The sequence below is a fragment of the Hippocampus bargibanti genome, linkage group LG06 (assembly GCF_051943395.1).
Source record: "Hippocampus bargibanti isolate YZ-2025 linkage group LG06, ASM5194339v1, whole genome shotgun sequence".
In the NCBI taxonomy this organism is placed as follows: domain Eukaryota; kingdom Metazoa; phylum Chordata; class Actinopteri; order Syngnathiformes; family Syngnathidae; genus Hippocampus; species Hippocampus bargibanti.
This window is the reverse complement of record NC_142739.1, coordinates 12,779,538-12,806,136: the sequence shown is the minus strand read 5'-3', so window position 1 is coordinate 12,806,136 and position 26,599 is coordinate 12,779,538. Positions and strand designations below refer to the sequence as shown.

The 26,599-nt window shown below is 41.1% G+C and overlaps 1 protein-coding gene across 6 annotated transcripts in view; it reads left to right on the top strand.

The window, feature by feature from the left end:
• fhod3b (formin homology 2 domain containing 3b) overlaps window positions 1–26,599 on the top strand; it is a 136,347-nt gene that overhangs the window by 13,853 nt on the left and 95,895 nt on the right. For all 6 annotated transcript variants that reach the window (XM_088998388.1, XM_088998386.1, XM_088998389.1 and 3 more), the window contains exon 3: window positions 1,465–1,529. In XM_088998388.1, coding sequence (XP_088854514.1) covers window positions 1,465–1,529 — 65 coding nt within the window. The remainder of the gene's footprint in view (window positions 1–1,464; window positions 1,530–26,599) is intronic.

The following is a 26,599-nucleotide window of genomic DNA, read 5'->3' as shown; positions in this document are numbered from 1 at the left end:
TGCGACAGTTGGGATACACAGGTTAAATGTACCTCTTTCCATGTAGTGCGGGAGAATTTCATTGTTGTGCCTGTTACTATATATCGCTGACATACGTAGATTGGTCCAGACATATTTGTAGTAAATAAAACCTTTCTAACCAATTAGGGAACACTCGATTATTTCACAGTCGTTAAAAGTCACTGGGGCGGCACAGTGGGCAACTAGCCGTCCGCCTCACAGTGCAGAGGTGCATGGCTGATTCCCTCGTGAGGATAATCTGATTAGAACATTTTTCTATGTATGGATGGATGAATGGATAACAATTAATGTTGTGCCACTGTCTCAATCCGTGTGGACCTTTCAACTCGATCAGTGGTTAACTGGTCAGTAATTCAAACTCTGTGGCTGACTCTGTTGTTGCTAACCAAAACAGCAGCCTTGGCTGAAACAGATTAACAGTCTCTCGAGATGAATGAGTGTGTCATTTTACTGCATTTTAGTCTTCGTGTTGATTCCATATTGTCATGTCCATCTGATTATGTTATTGGTCATTTATTTTACTATTTTCTTGAAGTGCACAATTCCGATAGGTTAATATCGAGGCACATTTATTCTCTGTACGAACAATTAGGAATCATCTGCAGCACAGTGTCAAAGTTAAGGCCCGGGGGCCCAATATGGTCCGCCATATCATTTTATTTGGCCCACAAAAGCAAATCAAGAATGCCAAGTGCCATGATGCTTGCTAAAGTCCGAAGCAACATTTCAAATTGTCTCATGTAAACCACAATAGTCATTATTTTTTACTTCAAATTTGAAAACTAGTTATTCATTAATTTGTTGTGCGCTCTATAAGTAATATGTGGAGGGGATTAAACATTCTAATGGTTTTTCCAAATTCATAACGGCCTCCAAGAGGAAACCGTAACTACAAAAATGAGTTGACACCCTTGATCTACAGGTATGGGAGGCATGACATAAACCTTTAATATCACTGTTTGGTGGAAATAGCAGTCAGTAACATACTGAATTTTCTATATGATGTGATTTATTTATATTTGGTGTGTGTAGATCCACTGGGCCTGATATATATCCAAAACACCAAATTACGTCTGAGCAGAGTGGCTTTGTGGTGAACTGCTGGCATCTTTCTCTTTGATTGTCATTCTGACATTGTAAGCCGTTGACAGAATGGTGATCGAGTCTTTGCATGTCTCCATTAACACCGTGGGCGGAGTTGACCCATGGGCTGCTCCCATCCTTCAATTTCACCCATGGAGACCTTGTGCTTCTTTTTTTTCTAGCAGCTGAAAAAACAACAGGTTTAGATGCAATCTTTGCTTTTGATTTTCCCGTTTCCACAGAAGCTGTTTTCTTCACAGCACTTTTAAATGTGGCTTCAAGAAGATATAATGTGATTTATTCATTCTTATTTCTGCTTTAATGAACACATCAATTTATATATTTTTTTTCCTTTTTCAGGAGGGGCAGGAAACACAACTTCATACTTCGAACACAGCTGTCAGTCAGGGTCCACGCATGCATCGGTAAGTACTGTTAACCTAAGTAGCAAACATAAGCCTCACATTTATCACTCTATAATCGTGAAATTTGTGCTGCATCACTTGTATGGTATGAGCTTCCGTTACCGCCTCCATTACCAGCAGGGTCGTTTTATTACTGGTGCATACAATGCACAGTGGCAGCTTTGGGGAAACAGCTTGAATCTTAATTTGAGTGCAAATTACCAGCATTTCAGCGACACTAGGCAAATCAGCGAGCTGGCAGAGGACACAGATTGAAAACATTTTGTTTTTTAAAGTTACTATGTTCCGTCACTTTGTTTTATTGGGTCTCCTGGTGTCTGAATCATGGGAGGGACCTTGCTCAAAGAGCTGACTGAAAACACATGCAGACTAGCCTGCTTGCGACATGCAAACACATACACGCACACGTAATGAACATATCACCAGCTGTTGAAGCTTTTAATGATAAATCATATTTTTGCACATGCTTCAATTTCACAGATCCTTTTCACTTATTTACTTATTTTACATACACACACGCATGCGCACACACACACACACACGTACACAAACACATACCCTGAATTTAGATTTTTTAATCTTAGAATTATAATATTTTTTGTACCTATATCAGGAATTTTCAGTTTTTCTATCTTCCAGAAACATGCCCGTTAGATTCAGTAGAAAATCTTAACTCATTCACTGCCAGACGTGCAAAAATGTGTACACTCCAGTGCCATGGTTTTTGTCATTGTCACTCAAATTCCAGGGCCCACAAAATATTGAGTTCCAGAACTACATAAACATTCCATGCAACGTAAGAAACCTGAGACTCGCTTCTTTCAACAAAAAAAACAGCTAATTCCTAAATTGTTTGGGCCTGGAGTTATATGAGCTTGAAATGAGGGAGGCTCTCCAAAATACAATGCAATACATACATATTGGTTTATATAGCGCTTTAACAACCGCTGAAGCTGGAACAAAGCACTAACATGGAAAAAAAGGAAATGCTGCCCCCTTGTAGGTGTGAAAAAAACATTGCCAGAGGTGTGGCCAGCACTTCATCGGCACTTCAGCAAGACAAAACTAATTTGGGAATGGCGCTCTCCGTCATATTTTCAATTCCCAAATAAATTCGGGAATGTCAGTGAATGAGTTAATTGCCAATAGTTGTAATTATGAGTGTTGTACGTGTGTTGCAACTAAATGCTGGCCAGTCAGTCAGATAGCCTCCAGCTCACTCGTGGTGATGAGGACAAGTCGTACAGGAACTGGATGGCTGCATAGATTCAAGTAAACATAGTCACTCTGGTCTGGGAACTCGTTGTTACTGTGTCAAAGGAATCGGGCAATTTATTCTCCTTACTTGGACATGACATATAAGAAAGAGGAAGTTCAAATATCCTTCCTATTAAAAAATGCTGGGCTGTTTTCCGTGCATTCACTGAATAGCTGTTGATTTTTGGGGAGATGAAGTCATGACTGTTTTGACTAGGTTAACGATTGTATTTGGGCTAAAGCTAGTCATTATTTGTTGTATTGAATTTGAAGTACAGTAAATACACGATATATCCTGAAAGAACATTTGTGGTGGCTGGATGCTTCAGCAAGAAGCACTGATATCCTTGGACATGAAGATTGGGGTTCCAATCCACGTTGATCCAGGTATGTTTACCTTGATGCAGCTTGCCAGTTGTCAATCACTGCCACTCCTGCGCCTGGATAAAATTGACACTTGTTTCATTTAGGGTTACCTGTGTAAAAAAATGTGCAAAGAATGATCAGGTGTGTGGCTTTTTTTGAATGACCCTGTGCAGGTAAAAGTTTTAATCAATAAGTGCTCAGAGACGGATATATGATTTCAGCATTTTCAAGCAAACTAACTATGTAAGCCACGTTTGGAAAGTATGCCTCTTCGAGAGTACACTTTGTAGTAGTGCGAAGATTGTCCAGTCCAAATCAGATTTCGCGCTTAACCTTTTGTATAGCCAAAAAACCGTCATGATAACATGTTGCCTGGGATACTGTTGGTGTTTTCAACTGTGAAGTTGCCCCACAGAGCCTTATTTTGTCTTCCTACTGTTGGTTGGTTGAGCTTAGCGAAACCTGCGGAGAGACAGACGGACTTGCTGCTCTTCCCTAAGTGGATGATGACCGTCTTTCTCTTTAAGTTGACAACCACCTGTTGCCCTTCCCCATTCCTGCCCTGAGACTACCCTTGAAGTTAGCTGATTTATTTCTTCTAGCCAAGGTGGTCACTGTTACTGTAACATGTCCAGACATTTGAGCCAGATTTTATCTGACTGCGGGGTTTACCCTGAAGACCCGTGAGTGTGGCATTACAACGTGATTTTCCGCCTCAATGCAGGAGCTCTAGATCAGACTTCTTTTTGTTTTCATCAGACAAACACAACTGAAAATGTACTCATTCACATTCTCACTCACTCCTCAAACTCTCCTTTACACGACTGGAATGCTAAACACACACACACACACACACACACACACACACACACACACACACGCACATGCACACACACGCACACACGCATACACACACGCACACAACTGAGAAAATAATACAGACTGTCTCCCAAATTAAAAAAAAAACTTTTCATTCAAGAGGCTGTCAGGGACTTTAGAATGAATTTTGGTCATACAAATCAGTGTGTTACTTACACTAGCATACTGAGAAAAAGATTTGTCATCTTTGTTGCATGTGTTACCATCTGCATGATTGGGGTTGAAAGGTGGTTTCCAGGTGCCCTCTTCGCTACAGCCAACTTAATATCATCCGTGGAAGTCTGATTGCACTTCCTCCTTAACATACTTGGCGAGCATAATCTCCTGTACAGTCTCTAGTTAGTCTGTTATGCTTCCGCCATGTTGACGGCGTGCCTCCTCTGCGCTGATTTTAGGAGGAATGAGGGGCTGCTTTATTTGGCAAGGAATTAGCTAGCCGGCTGTTTTCACTCCCACAATGGCGCAAACACCCAGTATTAACTGCGCCCATCTACGAAAATATGCAGACAGTAAGACTGCACATTGCCCACATCATAATAATCAGGCCCACAGAGTGACATTTTACACGAAAACTGAGTGGGGACTGCACTGTGCTTGCTAGCATCAAAGTGGTGCATGCACCATGATAATCACGTTATTATTTCACAGTTAGGACAAAACATTTCACATGCACATTTCAGCTTCCTTATACATGTGAAATATATGTGGCCCTGGAGCACATTCTCAGTCCCAATCAGGTTTTTACTGGCATGTAAAAAAACAAACTAAATAAATAAAATAAAACAGTGCATTTCTAAACTGAATGTGTTGGCAGTCTCTCTTTACGTGTAGCTTTATTTGACAACACACTGATCCCGACCGTAGAGCTACATCCGTAATCAGAAGCGGGACAATCGTAGTGGATTATCTACCTTGCCTTTTACAACCTCTTATAATCACAGCTCCAGACATGATTCATTATTATACCCACTGATGACTTCAGTTGCTCTTAAGACTTTGTTGCTCTTAAGAATTTGTCAAATTGAGAGTCTTGATCATCTTCATGTTGACAAGTGGAAAGTCTAGCTAGCAATGACACTGAAAAGGGAGTTCAATGAGTCGTGTGTTTTCTTTTTATTATTCCCCTGCGAACCATGTGGACAGTTCCATGTAGCTGACAGAAACCTTGCCTCCTGGGAAATGTGGGCTATTTCATGCTTTTTAATGGTTTGTTTATGTGCATGATTATATGTCACCATTTTGGTGAGTAAATTTCTATCCATTTCAGATGACGTCAACGACACCGCTTCAAAAGAACTTGAGGGTAAAGATTTGTTTTTAAGGTTATGTTTTGTTTGAAAATCCGGTTTAGGATAGTGTCTGGTAATTGACTCGAAAAAGCAAAGATCCAGTGTATTCTACATGCTGTTCCAGACCGTAGTTTATTGATCTTATTGGCACCGAAAAAAGACAGCAACGCATTGCAAAGATGTCCATATAAAAACAACAGTTTGAAAAGCTGTTTTGATTGTGACCAACACTGCTAATTACACTTGAGTTCAATTGATTTAAATGATTTCATAAATACAAGAACTTATGACATCACAGTGGTACTGTTATTGTACATATTTTTAAAGAGGAGGTATTTTTTCTTTCCTGCTGTCTTTATCAGGTAGTCTCATCAAATTTCTCTCCTTGTTCCTGTGACCATAGCACGCAAGCTAGCAGCCACACTGTCGTTCAAAACATGCATATCATATGGCACCTCGGGGACTCAGTGGAAGATGAAATGGTCTATCTCTTCAACTTCACTCCAAGAGACCCAACATGGGATTACAGTCACTCTGGGAGGCCAACCCAAACAGTTTAGTGCCAGAGAGGGGAAATGTGAGGCAGCCAACATCTCAGAGCGACGGGAGAGTGAACCATGTCTTGATCCTTAAATCAGTGGAAGGATTGCTCGTATCACTCACCTCACACTTTTTCCCTCACTGTTTTTGTAATCTGTCCATTTGGCCTCTAGCCCAACTGCCCCGTGCAGTGCGATAACAGCACAGCCTTGACGTGTGCTTCTTTTTTAAACTATAGCACAGAAGATCGTTTTTCCTGTTGTCCCAGTGACCTTAGAAACAAAACAATTTCAACAGATCTAATTTGTTGTCTTTTTTTATACAGTTTCGCTTACAGTACAAGGCTATGACAACTACAACAGTGATTCGTCTCAAGACAATCACATGCTCATGTTCTCACACACTCATGCAAAGACATGTACGTTTTGAAGAAGCCATCTGGTTTCAGTTGAAAGGCCCCTCAGCACTGTTCCTCACCAATACAAAGAGAAGTGAGCTGTCTACATTTCCCTTCAAAGAGTGGTTTTACTTCTTTCACTGTGGAAGGAGGGGTGGGGGGTGAACAAGCAGAGTTACAAGGTTGTCAACATTTTGGACAACTTAAGCCGTGATCTGCATTGATCTGCATTGTGTTTCTATGCAAAGGCGTAGAGACAGAATGGTGATAGTTCTGTTAGCTAGGTAAATTGTCAACAACTTTGGAATGACTTAAAAATATATACCTGTGACAATATTAGTAAATCACCACCGATTTGTGCACTGTCCTAAATATTCATCCAACATTTGACAGTGTTTTAAATTGCTGTAGAATTACCTACTTTGGACACAGGCTGCCAATGATAATGTAACTTAGCAGAAACTTGCCTACAACTGGGTAAAGTTACCTACAATCATGACATGTGGGTGGAGATGGCACAGAGTGGCGACCATGTGAACGAGAGCATGCTGGGAAAGTGCACAGCTGTGAGGGTCATTCTATGCTGAAGGGGACAGGTGTGTAACCTCAGCGGCCACAAGCTTTAAACAACTATCCGTTCACTGGAAAGAACATCGCAGTGGTTTGTTTTTGCTTCGAACAACTTGTATTTCAATTCTGCGGAATATAGTTTGTAGTATTTCAATGTCAGGCTTTGTGGTGTCTTAGTGTGAAGGCTTGAGTGCTTCTGCAAGCAAGCAATGTCCACCCTAAATGGTCAGAAAGGTTTTACATGTATTTACAACATCCTTCATGCGATGATGAAAGGATGGACCGATTTTTAAACATTCAATTGACTATGCAAATAAGCTTTCATTGTGGTAGCAAATCATGCACAGTTTCTAAAAAACGTTCACAATAGCATATGGACATAGCTTTATTGCATGTCATAGCCTATTTGGGCTTTGATGGTTCTCTTTATTTGTAAGTAGGTTCGTTGTCAAATCTCCCAGGCAGGTGACGCGCAGAGCTTGATTGCGGCGTGGAGTCGAGCAAGTCGTGCCGTGATGTCCGTCCGACAACAGATCCTTTTATATCATTTTCAAGCGTGTGCTATGCGTCAGGGTGAGACGCACATCAAGGAGATCAAGGAATTGAAAGACATGAAAGGGTTGAAAGGCGCACTTCAAAATCATACACACGTGTGATGGCACAGGGCTCCCCTCCTGGATCCGAAGTCGATGAAAGCGATGAAGGAAAAAGAAATAAAAACAAAAGTCATTCTGCGACATGGTGAGGCCAGGCAAGATGACGGTCACCGGGCATGGCAGGCGTCGGTGGGGTGGTTGCCGAAGAAGTTTCGTGGTGCCTGAAGTCGTTGTACGGGAGCACGGCAAAGAGTGCTCTACGACTGCCAGTTTGAGTCGATCGATGAGGGATTGTGAGGACGAAGAAGCGTGGGGTTGGTCATGCTGCCGGGCACGGACAGGCCGGTCATCGGCGACGGTGGCGTTGATCGCGCTGCCCTGGCGCTCTGCAGGACGCTGAGGAAGCACGCTGACGTCGGCGGCCGAGTTGGCCATGAAGCGTCTTCCCGAAGTCCGATCGTGGACATAAGCGATGTCCGACGATGTCTGATCGTGGACATATATGATGTCCGATCGTGGACATAAGCGATGTCCGACGATGTGCGATCGTGGACATATACGATGCAGCGAGTTGCAGAGTCGCCAGGCGAATTGAACGATGTTGGGCATCAGGGTGTGGCAGGTTTCACGGTGGGGTCGGGGCGCCCACGGGTGGTGGCGGCCCATTGGGAGCTCGGCTCGAGGGGTCTTGCTGTGAAGATGCCGGGATCACGGGCGGCTGGGAAATCTGGTTCTTTCCATTTGGAGAGTTGATTGGGCTGAGGAGGACGAAAAAAAAACCTCCTGGCTTGCTCGCCAATAAAGAGTTTGATGGTTCTCTTTATTTGTAAGTAGGTTCGTTGTCAAATCTCCCAGGCAGGTGACGCGCAGAGCTTGATCGCGGCGTGGAGTCGAGCAAGTCATGCTGTGAGTCGTGAGTCGGGCGCCTGAGCGGGTCTTTGCAAGTCTCTTTGAGTCTGTGAGTCCGAGATGATTCTGCTCCGTGGTTCGCCCAATCTCTCTGTCCCGCGACAGTTCCTTTTATACCATTTTCAAGCGTGTGCTATGCGTCAGGGTGAGACGCACATCAAGGAGATCAAGGAATTGAAAGACATGAAAGGTTGAAAGGCGCACTTCAAAATCATACACACGTGTGACGGCACAGGCACAGTTTCTGCCACCAGGCAGTCCGGAGACTCAACTCCCTCCCAGCCCTGCCCAGCCTGCCCCTTCCCACTGCCACACTCGCCGAACTCTGAGTACACGCAACATGCTGTACGATCATCCTGAACTCTATTTTTTTTGTTCTTTCTCATTTTTTTTTCTGCAAGACCTCACTTCAACCCTTTCTTGTTGTTTGTTTTTGCAATTACACTGTTTTTGCAATTTTCACTTCCTCACTTTACATATGTCACTTCCTCACTTTACATACGTCACTGGCTCACTTTCCAGACGACACTACCTCACTTTACATACAGAAATTACAAGTATTGTCTGTTGTCAATTGTATGTCTTTTAGCCATGTTATAAGTGCCTTGCACGTCTTGCACGCTGGGTCCGAGAGGACATTAATTTTTTGTGCTGTATGTCATGCATATTAGCACGTTTGACAATAAAGCTGACTTTGACTTTGATTGCTTATAGATAAATATTCTTCTCTCATTGTGTCAGAAATGATTCCTAAAATGACTGTAGTTATGGTATCCTTGATGGCAAGGCACAGAAAAAATGTAGCTGGAAAAAAATTACTTTCCGCAATGCTTGAATTTTGGATCAGGATTTATGGTTGCCTTTGCTACAGTACCAGTATAGTTAAAACCCCTGAGGCTAGTTCGGTGTGCACATGGCCTTCAACCAAATCCCATGCAGTGTGACACTGAATTCCATTCCATGTCCGACCTCACTTTTCTTTCCTTCCGCTTTGATGCTGGCCGCATTGGTAGGAAACGTCATTTTTCCCGTGCTGCATCGATCAAGACAATGAGCCCAATAAAACCAAAAACATATTTTATATTTGTCGTAACACTACTGTCATTCATGTGGTCTTCTGTGAAGCATGACTGTTATTTCTCCTCTCGCTTTGGATCAAGTGGTGTTGCCTCAGCTGGCTACCTTTGAATCATTTACATTGCCTTTTAGCTTACAAAGAGGATTTATAGGATTTTGGTCACATTTACGCGCTCAAATTGATCCAATATTGAGCCTGACATCAGCTGGAAAAAAACTGCCTCAAGTTTAAGTTTAGAAAGTTATGAATAAAATGTTACAATGTTATTCACACGCCCTGTCACAAGTCTAACGTGGACGCCTTAAAACGCAGGAATGCTCCATACAACCCATGAGCTGGAAATTATTTTAGTTGTTTTTTTTAAGACCATTCACATTTATGAACTACCCAATGAGGTGAAATGCTTGTTTTATGTTTCATATAGAGTATTACATTATGTGTGCTGCCTTTGTAATTGTGTTTCATTTCCTGTTATACTGAAGTTTGTTGTTTTATAACACCGACAACATGATGGAATGTCTAAAGTCGAAGACTTTCTATACTGGGACAAGAGTAAATTTGCTCAACCTCAGATTTGTTCTTTGTTTAACATTCGTAAACATAAACTGCTTTCCTTCCAACTATTCAGTTGCCCATTCTTCACTGTGCTGAATCATCCTTGGAACTTTTGGTGGTCTGCCTAAAGTGTAGCGTTTTATTTAGCTGGCATAGCAGTGAAATATGTGTGATTCTATGAAAACTGCTTCCGACTTTTGTTTTTCTGTCGTTATAGGCAGCTGGCAGATAGCTTTTGGTGTGCGTGACTGCATCCCATGCTGGAGTCTGTCCTCGGTTGTTGCTTTACAGCTTTTAGCTTTGGAAGCGCATCAGTAGTTTTATTGGTAGACATTCACGACTCGTCTGGACTATTCTGTGAAACGTTGTCAGGCACTGGAAACAATAGTGGGTATAGCAGTTATTCATTTCGATGGATCAACTGCAAATACGTCCAAGGCCAAGACAGAACTATGTCTGTGATTTTTAGAGGTGATGTAAATTTCAAGCCAGAAGTGGGATACATAATATTTATTTTGCAGAGCCTCTAATGAAACATAGTATCCTTTTCAGTGTTATTCGCTTAGCTCCTTGCCAGTGCTGTCATTCGTTGCCCATCATAAAGCACAGGAGGTGAATGAGGTTTCTGGAGGATAAAATGTACAAATCCTAAAGCTTACATAGTCATGTGAATCTTGAACGGGATCATCTCTGTCCACAACGTTAGAAATAATACATGTATTATGTTTTTCAACACTTTATTTAATAGCATTAATAAATGAGGAAAAAAATAGGCTTTATAACACCCCTTCGTGCCTTCGTGCACAATTACCCTTTCATTCACTCTAACATGACCCATGATCATCCTTATTATTGTCGTCATCACCATTCATCATCATCATCATCATCATCATCATCATCATCATCATCATCATCATCATCATCATCATCATCATCATCATCCTATCAAATACAATGACAAAGCATCAACAGTGAATGAAAAAGAACAAAAAGAAAAATAATACCATAAAACACTCCCTGCAAAAATAAGAAATAAAAATCAAATTTTACAACATACAAAATGGATTGATGACATGAAGCCATAGACAGCACATGTTTTGCATTATTCTCTCTGAGTTAAGCAAATGTTCCTCTTGTTCTCAAGTCATCACTTATTGTTTACAGATATTATCTTTTCTAAATTATATAGATAATCATATTTTCAAAGTGTTTGGAACCAAAAAAATGTATACTTTTTTCATTCATGATGATTATTTTACCCTGCAATAATACAATGTTCAAACATGATGTTCCGTTTTTAAAAAAATACTCAACATAGTTTTCATAGATGTGATTTTAAAAATAATCCCAATTGTTTTAAACCAAGGTTAAACACCCCCCCAGAACATGGCAACCCTATGTGGACAGGAATAAAACAAATGTTTTCCTTCACAAAATCAACAATGGGATTTTGTTTTACTTGTGTTTTATCCAGACTTTTTGAAATTATTTGATAAAGTATTTTAAGTTGATATATTCTTGAATAGGGCAGCCTCACAGTGCAGAAGTATTTCGATTCTAGCTTCAGCCTTCTCGTGTGGAGTCAGCATGTTCTCCCGAGGCCCGCGTGGGTTTTCTCCGGGTCCTCCGGTTTCTTCCTACATGCCAAAAAACATGCATCGCAGGTTGATTGAATACTCCAAATTGTCCCGAGGCGTGAGTGTGAGCATGGCTGGTTATTCGTTTCTGTGTGTCCTGCAAATGGCTCGCAACCGCCAAACTGCACAAACACAGATGGGATCGGCTCCAGCACCCCCTCCGACCCAATTGTGGAAAAAGCAGTTCGCAAAATGCATGAATGAATTAAATGTAACCTTTCCATAAGATTGAAATGATGAAATCTTCCCCCCAAAATAAGCTAGATCCTTGAAACAGAATTTACAGCCTCATTTTTTATCTTTAACCAGTGCCTGAAACTCATGACAAAAAGTTAGCGGACACCAGGGCAGCCAACTTTTCAGAGTTGTCCATAAAGTTGCCTGCCCCATTTTTTAAAACTTGAAACACAATAAGACGACTAATCGCAAAAAAAAAAGTATAAAGGTTTTTTTTTTTTTAAATTAAGGATGTATCTACCACAAATGCTCCCTTGCTTAATTTATGGCAAATATCCCTTGCTGATGATTTTGCTCGAGTTGTCATTTGTCCATACACTGTTCCTCATGGTGGACAATGCAATGTTTGCGTTGCGTTGCCAAACGACTTGCCGTTGGCAATTTGCATACACGGCACTGCAGCCAATCAGAAGCCTGCCTCGTGCTTCGGACTTTCCCCAGCGTTATAAGGTCGTGCATTTGCATATCGATTGCCAAAGAAGATGCACAGAACCTCAGCCCCAGAAGAAAGATTCAAAAGAGCTAACACAATTTCTGACGCGAAAAAACGTAAACGTACATTATCATATGACTGTAAAGTGTCCTTGAAAGTTTTGAAAGGTGCTTAGAAATAGGCATCCATGTGGCTTGTAGCAATTTTCTTGTCGCATTTGCTTTATTGAATAAAGCAAACGTTTGATTTGAAAAATATATATATTTATATATATTTTTTCTTGTAGACGTTGTCGGCCACCCGGGCGGAGACGTTTTGCAAGTTGTACGGCCGACATAAAAGTTGCACGCCCCGGGCGTCCGGTCAAGCATTATTTCAGACACTGCTTTAACCCTAGCAGGCATTTTGGCACTTATTTGTGGGTGACAAACCAGTTTTTTTTTTTTTTAATTTACAAGATCTTCAGTGAAAAAGACAGAAGAACTAAGATCCATGCTTGAATCGATATGTGTTGTTCCTATGCTGAATTCCTCTCCAAGGTTTCATGTTAGTTTTTCAATAATCTTGCGGACAACCTTTGACATGATCAAATGACTATCCAAAGGGTTGTTCCCTTATTTTAGCTAAACCACATGGTTGACGCTAGAACATGACAAATGCAGACTTCTCACTGGGCCTTTTATCTCGGGGAACAAGCAATATTCAAAGACTCAATCAACCTGTCTTCAATCCAGTCATCACTGAGGTTGAAGCTCCAATAAGGAACTCAAGCCCCAGTCCTCTTAAGTGGACAACTTAAAATGGTCCTCTTCAGAGGACATAATTGGAGAAGTTTTGTTTCTTGTTTCTTGTAATATTATATATTATCATAAAGACTCACATTCTTGTCAACCTTTTAAATTCATTTCAAGATAATTTGAGAGACTCAGAACCAAATGACCAAAGAGCTGGTCAAAATTTATTCAAATAAGCCACAAAACAAAGAAATAAACCAATTCCAGTGTAAACATTTTATTTTTCCTCCATTTGTCATCATAAACGGGGAGCTATTATTTTTCTGTTCTTCATGGAAAGCCATTGTTATGGATGCAGACTGTGTCAGTATTTTCAAACATTCCAACACTTTCCTTTGAAACTATACTTCTGGTACTTCCCTTGTTTATCTGATAATAATTGATCACATTGTTGTGCATTTTTATGAAATGTCTTTTTTTTCCAGATGTCCTATGATTTACTGACAACTAATATATGATGTATTCTGCCCGTTGGCTTGTTTCTGCTCCCGGTTTTAGTGACGTAGAACAAGATAAAAAGTATAGAACATAAATTGACTTGAATTCTGTTGTTTTCTTCAAGTGTCTACCATATTTCTACCTTGGGTGCCATCAGTTCCTCGAAAGGTTTTATATCTTAGATACCCAGAGAGAAGGTCAACTGGGGTTAACTCCATCTAAACCTGTTAGCCATCTGGAGGAACCCCTGTGCAGCACATTGGAATGATACTGTGGGACAGTACATTTTCTCACCTTTGCACACATTCTTGATTTGATGTTGATAACTGCATACTCAGCAGCTTATCCTATGGATATGGCAGGACTAACCTTTTTTGAAACTGAAACCTACTGGAAAATCTTTTTTAAGTCATTGAATTTGGAAATGACCTGCATTCCGAGAAAATTACGATGTCACAACCGGTTCAGGATTTCCTCTGCCTGTCCAAAGAGCCAGCACCCCTGCTACCCTTGTGAAGATTAAGTGGATCAGAAAAAGGATGGATGGATGGACATCACTGGTGGAGCTATTTTTAGAACAGACCTCTATACTCCTCATCTGATCGAACCTGTCGGCACCATGTCAGTGAGCCATGTTACGAATGGTGCGGGCCAATACGTGATTGTTAAATAGCCTTGCTTAAATCCCTTCTGAGTCAGAGCTGACCATGGAGGGAACCTGACATCTCTGAATGAGGAGGGCGCTAGCGGACTAAGTGACAAGACGACCACCTCCTGTCATCCTGGAGTGAGTTGTCAACAAGTGAATCAATTACGTATCCTGTATGCTGTAACTGAATACTGAAGCCATCACAACCTGTCTGCCCCCTACCACTTGATGTTGAGTTTAAGAGTGTTGCAGGATAGGAAATATTGTAGTAACCCTGTGGTGTGTGTTTTAAAACAAGAACCAACCCTCTTTAAAAAGCTCATAGAGTAACCTGGAGTGGAATTCAGTTTAAACTTCCTGTGGAAAGTTCTTCAATGAGAGATTCTTCTTTCATTGTGCGCCTGGGAAATCTCTCATATGTGGTATTTTATAGTTTAGTTTGGAATGAATTTGATGAATTAATATTTTGATGCCAGACCACGTTCTGTGCCCTCTGTTACAACTTTAAATTGAAGTGTTTTTTGAAAGTGTCGCTGATGGACTGCTGGACGAGCAGCGTAGGTTCGATTCCCACTCAATTACGACAGGGATGTGGGTGTGAATTGTCATTCATCTCTGCGACTGATTGGCAACCGTTTCGGGTGTACTATGCCTTCCCCCCATGGAGTCAGTTGGGATAGGCTCAAGCAACTCCTTACGACCCTGTTCAGGATAAGCAGTGTTTAAAATGGATGGATAGATGAAAGTATAGATGGGTTTTGGGAGCAGTTTGAAACACGTGGAGGAATGTTCCCCCTCGAAGATGTCATGCGGTGCGTGACTGCACACGGCCAGGCCATGCTGGCCAGGCCATGCAGACATCGGCAGGAATTCTCATTTGACTTCTTGCTTAATAGAAAATATCATACACACATGTCTGCATGCAACAGGTATTACGGGAGGACCTGCAAGATGATGAGCGCACGTATTTACTTTGGATATTGCCTCGGTATTGGACGTCATCCTTTTCATTGATGCTAGTATGTTGTCGAGACAAAAAGGCACGTTTTACTCTCTGAACAACTTAGAGAAGGTAAATGAGAACAAGGGACTATTTTATTTACATGTCGATATGTGGTTGTCAGCCACTGCTTCAGCAAAGATGACACTGTGACGTGTAATACTTCATTCAGCAACCAGAGCGAAGACACCACAAAGGGGGAACACAAGCGTGAGCTGGTTTCTTGTTATCATCAGATGAAACAATGACACAGTTGATTATGTCAACCCTTATATGGTCCGTTTTTGGACTCAAATAATATGCAGTGTTACCTGGTCATGCCCAATTTTGACAGGCACAATTAAAAAATGTCACATCACTAATCCAGGTCTTGCAGGACATGTCTTGGGCTGTTTTTGGTCTATTCCCCCCTAGCAAGGCTGCCTCAGCAGTGCCTCAGCCCGCTTGTGAGTGGAAATCTCTGGCTTGTGTTATCATTAGAAAGTGTTGAGTCCACAGAAAGTGGGCGGAAGGAGTCCAGTGTCAGCTAACACATCCTGGGCTCACTATTGCGGGGAATGACAAAGAAAGTGGAGTGCAGCAGAATGAGGCGAGCTGAAGAAAGCATTAGTGGTTGTTCTGAGTGAATAGGCTTGCCAAAGGGACACGAGGAGCGCTTTGATTGGTCCGGTGAGATAGTCCAAGATCAGGCCTTGCTTGAGGCACTCTCGTGCTCGAGGGTTTCTGAAGGATGTGGGAAGAAACAGAGCGCCATATGGGAAGTGTATCCCATAGTGAGGAGGGCCTCATCCTCTCAATGCAGGAATCCGTTTCATTCTGTCCAACTACATTTCTCTCCATGATTAGCCCGGAGAGCCAGCAGGCGATTGAATAGTCTTATATCCATTGAGCATGTGTCATAGAGCGTGACAAATTAACACCCGGCCGAAGTTTTGAATCTCTACGGATGTTTGTCTCAACATAAGAACAAGATCACTTCCTGACTTGGCAAACAGAATGCTTTGCTGTTATGTACCATGAACAGAGACAAAAAGCTTTTCTGCAGCCCCTTTTGAAGAGAAGGTCATCCGTCTTCAGGACCAGATAAAAGCCCTCCTTTTGAATGTGTTATTAGAACAAATTCACACGCTTTGGCTAATTATCCCTCCAATCCTCCAAGACATCAATTATAATTAAGTCATTTCTAAACCTCCTAAAAAGGGTCCATAATCATTATGTCATACAGTATTTAAAGTCACAGATACAATTTGCTTTCCATATATAAACAATTGTTTCGGTTGACAGAAATGGCAAAATACCGTTTGACTGCATTGTGTTGAAGAATAGTGATGGCGCACAGCAGACTTTCCTATGTTGGTTGCTTTTAACTCATTCACTGCCAGACAATGTGCAAACATGTGTGTCCACTCCAGTGCCAGGGTTTTTGTCATTTTCACTCAAATTGCAGGACCCACAGAATATTGAATTTTAGGACTACATACATATTCAGTGCGGCCCAAGAAACCTTAGACTCTCTTGTTTCATCAGAAAAACAGTTTATGTCGATTTTATTTGGCTCTAGCGTTATCTGCAATGTAAATTGAGGGAGCTATACAAAATGCAAATGCTGCCCCCTCGTGGGAGGGAAAAACATTTGATTCACAACCCCTCCTCCCCAACAAGTAAAAAATAACCCAAACTAATTAGCTAATGGTGCTCCACGTCATGCTTTTCAATCCCCGAATAAATTTGGGAATGGCAGTGAATGAGTTAATAGTGTCAATCACAAAGGCTGACGAAAACAGTGGGAAACAATGTCCTACTCATCAATTATATTGATACAGCGCACCCCTATGCTATTTATATGGCACAGTAATGTATGCAAAAAGTAACATTTATAAATGAAAATGCAAGTTTCTCCAGCTCTAATAATGGAGGAGAGTATGGTAAATATTTGTCAGCTTTTTATTGGTTCTGTTGTATATAAATGTTCGATATAATGGCGGACAAAAATGCCAACCTAGTATTTCCCGACTACACCAATAATGTACAGTATGTTCAGAACAGCATCAGAGTCTAAATTCATGTCACATTTCTCTATCGTTCATGTGAGTCTAACAGATTATTCTTGCTGTCATCAGAGTGACTTAAATTTGTTACTTGATCTCCCTCCATCGGGAAAAGAATCACTCTCGTTTATAGATATGCTGAGCTATATAAAGAGCAAAGTGACTGGCTTGACTTTTAAGAAAATATTGTTATGTACAGTATTTCTATTCAGAGAAGAGCTGGGTATTGGCAAGCTGAATTGCTGTTTCAAGACTTTCGCCACTGGGCTCACATTTCAAATGTTAGAGACTGTATTTTCATATCTCAAAAATGGTCAGCCGGTGCCCGAGTTGCAGTGGTGTTGATTTATTTTCGGATCTAACCCACATATATTCTGGGGATGGACAGGTTTCACTTTCCAAACATATGCGGAGAGCAAAACGCCAGCTGTCCTTTTTGGAAAGTGCTCCATGTTAATGTGAATCGCAGACATTTATGATTTCCAACTTTAATTCAGATCGTATTCCCTCAAATGATGAGGATCTTTTTAAATTGTACCACTTACGTCAGTGGTCACCAAACTACGGCCTGCGGGCCATATCCGGCCCGTCAGCACATTTGGCCCGGCCCCCTGAACAATACCAGAGATGGTATCAGATGTTTTTCCTATTTGTCCTCCAGAAAAATAAAAAAATCCTTTTACAAGTCAAAGGTCGGTTTTCGATCATTATCTGTTCCTATTTTAATCAATGTAATCAATATATGTTGTTTATAATCGTGATTGAACAATACAAACACGCCTGCTCACAATAGAACTCTAAAGGAGTCCGGTGGTACATTCAGGTGCGCTCAGTTTGGTGCTCTATTTGGTCCCAAACCCGTTTTCTCTTGTAAACCTTCCTGTCAAAGAGAGAACGGAATAATGGCGAAAAGGTTAGGTAAGAGAAAAATTGATGCCGAATGCAGGGTATTTAACCTGCAGTGGACAAACGATTATTTTTATGTTCAATTCAAAGAAAAGGCCGTTTCTCTCATCTGTCAAGAGGCGGTGGCGGTATTCAAAGAATACAATCTTCGCCGACACTATGAATCCCGTCACAAAGACAAGTACGATAGCTTGCAAGGCCAAATACAAGCAAACAAACTCTCAAAGCGAAAAGTGGACTACTATCTCAGCAGAATACATTTGTACGCCAAGCTCAGCTGAAGAAGGCATCCGTTCGGGCCAGCTTTCGGGTTGCTAAACTGAGAGCAAGCAGCGGTAAGCCTTTCACGGACGGAGAGTTTGTTAAGAAATGTACGGATACTGAGGAGTTGTGTCCCGAGAAGAAAGATGCATATAATGCCGTAAGTCTGTCGGCGAATACAATCACCAGACGCTGTGAAGAAATCGGGATTAATGTATATAGTCCACCTTCATCTCAGGTAAACACCATATAAAGGACAGAGGTGCAAGGTTTGATTCCAGGTTGTGTCCTTATATAAAATGTCTAGATATGGAAGTTCTGTCACAAGTCAGTGTCCTAAGCACTGCGTGTGGTTTGGTTTTTCGTGTTTCCCAGGAGTTGCATACTGTAGATCAGGGGTCTCAAACTCAATTTAGGAGGAGGCAGAGTCTGGGTGAGGCTGGGCCGCATCATGATTTCCTCAAGAAAATTATAGATAAAACATTCCAATGTTCTCAAAATCTTGATTCTTAACACCCAAGAAATGAATTCAATGAATAAATGAAAAGATGAATAAAAAATAAATTAACCAGTAATAAATAAATGAAATAATTATAATGATCATAAGGCAGATACAGACGACTGAGAAAACCACAGGAAAACTAATTATTTTAATGAAATTTCAAATGTCTGTATTAACAGTTCTTGAACCTTTAGCTTTCTTAACATATTAAGAAACATAAAACATAAAATATTGAACATGAACTGTCCTAAACATGGCTTCTCTTGCCTACTTGTTCAGCTTCACACACAAGTTTCATTCGTATCAATCATACGGGCCTCACTAACATTAATCTTTCATATCAAGGTGGGCCGCAAAATATTGTTTTGGGGGCCGCAGATGGCCCACGGGCCGCGCCTTTGAGACCACTGCTATAGATGATTCCGATTTTAAACATACCCTAAACAGACCTGAGGTTAACCAAAGTAAATCAGTTGTTAGATTTTCATGGTTGTATAAAATTGCCGCATGTGAACTAGTTCAGATACGTCATGGCAATTTCAGCAGCAGAACAGATTCTCAGACCCTGTCTGTCACATTATGTGTGTGGGGGACGGGGTGATCTCATATCTTTCTAAGTTACTGAAGTGTTTTTATTTTTGCTTATGTTTTTCAGTAATGCTCATTAAAGTGAAGAAAAAACTGGACTTACATGGCTGCAATCAATGGGGTCTTTAAGAATTCCGTTCCAGTACACTGGGAGGCTAATAGTTACACTGATTTGGTTTGTTTCTCTGTCTGGTGCTGCATAATTTTCATGCATCAATTTTCTCATGAATTCCTCCTCGTAAGGGCCACAGGCATGCGAGAGTCTATCCAAGCTGTCTTCAGGAAGTAGCGACGGTATAATCTTGAACTGGTTGCCATCCAATCACAGGGCACACACAGGCAAACAACCATCCATGGTCAAGATCACACCTTGCGACAATTTAGAATGTTCCAGTAACCTGCCGTGCATGTTTTTGAAATGTGGAAGGAAACCAGAGACCCCGTAGAAAACCCTCCCCACGCAAGTATGGGGAGAATTTGCAGGGGAAGGGCATGACCTGGAATCAGACCTTGTACCTCTGTCCTGAGATATATCTAAATTTATAGATCACTCGCACACACACACACACACACACACACACACACACACACACACACACACACACACACACACACACACACACACACACTCACACACACATCGTATTTTCGCACTAAAAGTCTTCAATGTTATCAAAACGACTGTGCAAGCTCTCAGTCGTACAGGAGTGGTCCATCGATGAGAAGGTTTCTTCAGCCGTCATCTGTACAATTTTGAATGTTTCGGACGTTTCGCCTCCTATCCAAGAGGCTTCGTCAGCGAACTAAAGTCTGACTGGTCGTATCGGCCCTATTTATATATCCCTAATGTCCAGGCATGGCGGCGCCGGACACAGCTATGATAGGTCACTACTCTCAGGTTGGGGGGATCAGAGGACCCCTCCCTGTTGCCCCACTGATTGTTCCTACATTCCTGACTAACGACTGGCCTATTTCCCCCCCTCCCACCGGTATCATCTCATCAGCATAACGAATGTTGCCTAACCTGTTTTGCCTAAGCAGGCTATTGTATGAACGATCCAAATTGAACCTCACCCCACCAGACGGGTTTAAAGAAGGAGAAAAGAAAAACGTGGTCTATAGCTTGGTAGTTAGACGACAATGTTGCACTCACCACAGCAAAAAAAGCTGGCACAGGGAGAGTATGTGTAGGAAGGTGTGTTCATAATCTATCACACCATATTTTCTGGAGTTTTCTCATACTCACCAAATTGTAGCATGGCTGCAAGCCATTGTGAGGCAGCTGTTTTGGGGGTAGTGTAACATATAACCTTTGCACAGTGGCAATTCTTTTTTTTTTTCAACATGACTGCCCTGTAAGTTCTAAATGTTCTCTGCGACAGTTAACATATTTAAAAACTGTTGAGATGGTATGATAAAGTGGGATGAGCTTATTGATTAAAACAAGATAGTAATAGAGTATAAGGTGGTGGAGCTCGTAGATTTTGGAGGCTCAGTCTAGAACAGACATGGGCAAACTACGGCCCGCGGGCTCTTTAATCCGGCCCGCCGAACTTGCCCAAATTATAGTAAAAACAGTGTCTGAAACTCATGACAAAAAGTTAGCGGACAACAGGGCAGATAACACAACAGGTCAGATAACGGAAAAGTTGTCTGCCCCATTTTTCACAACTTGAAGCACAACAAAAACATTGCCACAAAGAATATTTTTTTTTTTAAATTAAGAATGTACCTACTACAAATGCTACCTTGCTTAATTTACGGTAAATATGCATTGCTGTAGATTTTGCTGCAGTAGTCGATTGTCATTGTGGTGCACAATGCAACGTTTGCATTGCTTCCTACGAGCCACTAAGCCCCTTTCATAAGTCTCACGTACACTTTACAGTCACGGTTTAATGTAAATGTGCGATTTGTAGCGTCACATATGTTGATAGCTTCTTTTGAATCTTTCTTCTGGGCTGAGGTTCTGTGCATCTATTTTGGAAAATGACATGCAATTGCACGACTTTATAATGCTTGCGAAAGTCCGGAAGAAAGAAGCAGGCTTCTGATTGGCTGCCGTGCCGAGTATGCAAATTTCAACTGCAAGTAGTCTATGTCTGAGTGCTCGGCGACGGTACACGTGTATTGTTTGCACGTGAAGGCGAGGGCGTCAGTGGAGAGTTTGTTGAGTGCGCGGTCAGGACAAACCATCTATGAGCTGAATATTTTGTTGTGTAATAGTATGTTTTGAATGTTGAAAGTGATTCCATTTTTCAATAAATGTTGATTTCTTTAACTTTGCCCCTTCAATGAAAACTTATTAAAAACAGACGCAATCTTGATAAATCACAGTGCATATGTTATTTTAATCTATTTCCATTTCCTCCTCCAAGTATCTGCGAAATAGTATGTAAACGCCATATTCCTTGAGACAAATTTATTAACTGATCAGGGATATTTTTCACATTTGAAAGACAGTTAAGAAATTGGGTTGTAGTGTTCTTACTGTGCTATGAGGCTACATTTAAAGGACAACCGGCACCATTTTTTTTGTTTTTTTGTTTCCCACTGACATCAGAAAAACGTTTTATAGCATCTAAAATAGTGACCTATCATAGCTGTGTCCGGCGCCGCCATGCCTGGACATTAGGGATATATAAATAGGGCTGATACGACCAGTCAGACTTTAGTCCGCTGACGAAGCCTCTTGGATGGGAGGCGAAACGTCCGAAACCTTCAAAATTGTACAGATGACGGCTGAAGAAACCTTCTCATCGATGGACCACTCGTGTACGACTGAGAGCTTACAAAGAAGCATCTAAAATACCCAAATCAGGCAGGCTGATATTTTTAGTTAAATGAAAAACACCAATAAAAATGACTTCAAAATGAATCCGGAAATGGCCAGTTTCAGAAGGTCCCACCCCCTTGTTCGTGACGTCACGCCAAGACGTCTTGCCTTGCTCGAGAATCAAAACAATGGCTTCAGATTCGGAGAAGATGTTTTCTTGTTACTCATCCAGTTATGAATATGATTCAAATAGTTCTGAAGAGGAAAGCATAAATGTTTGCAATTGATTCAAGGAGTCCTCCCAAATCAATTCGAGCCGTCAATGACAGCAATGTAGCACCCAGAAAATGCAGAAGATTGCGCCCAAGCTCCGTTGGAAATGGGCTGATTTGTCCGCTGGGAATTTGTGTCAGCGAATATCAAATAGTTGTCTTGGTGCAACACACAACGATTCACCATGGCGTTATTTATGTGTTTTCCTTCTAATTTCGCCATCAACACGGATCAACACGAAGTTTTCAGACCAAACAAAGTACCCAAAATGCATTGTGTGTCGCTTTCTCGGTCAGGGGCGGTCCAAACGTGACGTCACATGGGGATCGTCATCAACTCGAAAACAAGACTTCATGAATATTCAGCGCAAGTCTTAAAACGTAAACTATAGCTATATGCTGTGGAATCTTTGTAAAATACGCTCAGTCAAAGTCATTTGAAGTGATTTTATAAATTATGGACATAACTTGTCCGGAGGCGTCGTTTGTCCTTTAATGCTTTAGGTTTAGTATTTCCAGCCCAAACACTCCCTCCAAATGCTCCTGGCCTGGCCCCTCTGTCAAATTTTAGTACCCAATGCGGCCCGCGAGTCAAAAAGTTTGCCCACCCCTGGTCTAGAATGATACATTGATTACTTTGGTGTCAAAATGTCACATGGCATCAAAATGTAGTGTGTTATTTGCTTAAAGGAGTTTCATTATACTGTACAGGTATTTTTTTTGCTTATTAAATTCAAACTCCAAACACATATTAGATACACTGTATTTCATCCTGGGTAAAAATAAATTTCTGAATAATTTCTTTTAAAAGCGGATTTCTTATTTATGTTCAATATGAATGTTGCTGTGCCGATGACCATTTTGTGTTTGGGAGCCTTTTACTGAGTGAGTTGCTTGTTCTGTAGCCACAAAAGTCTTCTTGTGCCGGTCCCAAGCCCGGATAAACACAGAGGGTTGTGTCAGGAAGGGCATCCGACGTAAAAGCTTGGCCAAAACACACATGCGGATCAAACCTCCAAAGATGGAGGACACTGATTTGCTGTGGCGACCCCTTGAAGGGAAAAGCCGAAAGGAAAAGAAGAAGTTCAATATGTTAGAAATATTTCAAAGATATATACTTATTTTAAATAGATTTCAGGGTTTCCACTTTTTCAAAAATAGTTTTACAATTTAAACTCAAGACTTTACATAATTTCACAATTTTTAACCCCACTATCACAATGGGATGCACATGTTTTCCAAATAAATAAATAAATAAATAAATAAATAAACTGAGCTATCAAGTCATGTTGCTTTGTGAGTCAATTGCGCTCGTTTGTGGTTTAAATGTGTTTGATGGCTTTAATTGGATATGATGCTGTATATTTTGCAGTCTGTTTGCTGTTTGTTTGTTCTGCCTTTGCTGTCTCAAATTGCTAGGATGCACATACAGTATTTTGGTTTCTGTCCACAACAAGGAGTCACAAGGCTTTCATTTTATCCTTCGTCAAGTGAAACTTCTAATCTGTATAATCTTAACAAACACACACTGTGTTGCTTCGATGATGACTGTTGTCGTGCATTGTCTGATTTCAGTGTTTAGCCACAGTGGTCATTTACATCACCTTGATTAGCTGGATGAATCATCTGGGTTTATTTTAACTCGCTTCCATACCCTTGAGGGAGGGTGGCAAGATATCTTATTCTTCATGGCCTACCATTAAGCGACATTGGGACTTTATTGGGTCAGTGTGAAAGAAACAAACGTGGTAAAAACACAGTTTGGATCACGGGTGGTGTGAACTAAAAATCAGATCACGCAGAAATGGAAGAACCCCTTTGGCTCCTTCTCCACCCTTTACTAAAACTCAATTAAAATACGTCATATGTATTAGTGTGTGTGTGTGTGTGTGTGTGTGTGTGTGTGTGTGTGTGTGTGTGTGTGTGTGTGTGTGTGTGTGTGTGTGTGTGTGTGTGTGTGTGTGTGTGTGTGTGTTGTGTGTGTGTGCGTGCGTGTGTGTTCATGTGTGTGTGTGCGTGCGTGCGTGTGCACGTGTGTGTGCGTGTGTTTGTGTCTAATCATACTATCTGTATCTTTTAATTGCAATTTTAAAATTGTAGTTGTGACTTTTGCACATCACTGTATAACAGCAAACAAATAGTTCCGGTAAGTAAAGTGAAAACTTTGAGATGTAAGGAGTAGACTTTTTCATGTGGCAAGTCTCTGCACAACATTTTGGGTAAACATAGAAGAACTCAGTGACCTCACTGTCAAACACGATGATATGGATCACCTCAAGCTTTGGAGAGTAGTCCTCCCTGTCTTGCACCCCCATTTTCCATCCATACATCCATTTTCCGGTCAGCTTTCAATCGGACTGCCACGCATGTTTTGGGAATTTGTGAGGAAACCGCATGCTTTTGTATACCCAGAGAAAACCTATTCAGGCACAGGGAGAACATGCAAACTTCACACAGTAAGCCCGATCAAACCCAATACCTCGATAATGAGGCCAATGCACTAATTACTCAACCCCTGGGTTTTATTTTTCTTCTTCCTGTATTTATGTTCTTCTGAAGGTATATTTTGGGATGTTGTCAACAAAACAAGGCCATCCCTATAGCATGTACAGTAAAGTCTCGTTATATCGATATTCAAGGGAGTCCGAAAAAATATCGATATAACCGGGACTATCGATATATCCGACCCTGTTTGCATGTAATTTTCTCCGTGCGTGCATATAAATAGTATCGATATAACAGGGACTATCGATATATCCGATATCGATATAACGAGACTTTACTGTATTGGTCTTGTGAATGTCATCGAAACAAAGAAGGTAATCACTCGTCTGCTCTTTGGCTGGTGTGACACAGCGGCTCATGGTGGCTCTACACCAGACATGGGCAAACTACAGCCCGCGGGCCACATACGACCCGTTAGGTTTTTTAATCCGGCCCGCCGAACTTTTCCAAATTATAGTTAAAAACAGTGTCTGAAACTCATGACACAAAGTTAGCGGACACCAGGGCAGACAACTCTGAAAAGTTGCCTGCCCCATTTTTCACAACTTGAAACACAAAAAGACGACACATTGCACAAAAAACAAACAAACAAAAAAAATGTCCACAAAGTTAACAAAAATGCTCCCTTGCTTAATTTACGGTAAATATCCCTTGCTGAAGATTTTTCTCCAGTTGTTGTTTGTCAGCAATGCAATGTTGTCTGCTACAAGCGACTAAACACCTTTCAAAACTCTCAAGGACACTTCACAGTCACGGTATCATGTACGTTTATGTTTTGTAGCGTCATAAATTGTGTTAGCTTCTTTTGAATCTTTCTTCTGGGGCTGAGGGTCTGTGCATCTACTTTGGAAAATGATATGCAAATGCACAACCTTATAACGCTCGGGAAAGTCCGAAGCATGAAGCAGGCTTCTGATTAGCTGCCGTGCCGAGTATGCAAATTTCAGCTGCAGGTAGGCTATTTCATTCAGCCTATGTCTGTGTGCTTGGCAACGATACACGTGTATCGTTTGCGCGTGAAGGTGAGGGCGTCCATGGCAAGTTTGTAGAGCGCGCGGTCAGGACAATCCATCCATGATTTTGCGGAGTTTAACCCAAGTTATATTATTGAGCTTGAGTATTTCGTTGTGTAATAATATGTTTTGAATGTTGAAAGTGATTCCATTTTTCAATAAATGTTGATTTCTTTAACTTTGCACCTTCAATTGAAACTTATTAAAAACAGATGCAATCTTGATAAATCACAGTGCGTATGTTATTTAAATTTATTATATATATTTATGTATATTTATATATATTTATTTACTCCTCTCAGTATCTGTGAAATTGTATGTAAATGCCATCTCTTGCATATTCCTTGAGACAAATTTATGAACTGATAAGGGCTATTTTTCACATTTGAAAGACAGTTAATAAATTGGGTTATAGTGTTCTGACTGTGCTATAATGTTTGCACACACTACATTTAATGCTTTATTATATCGGGCCCAAACACTCCCTCCAAATCCGGCCCCTCTGTCAAATGTTAGAACCCATTGTGGTCCGCGAGTCAAAAGTTTGCCCACCCCTGCTCTATACACATATCACA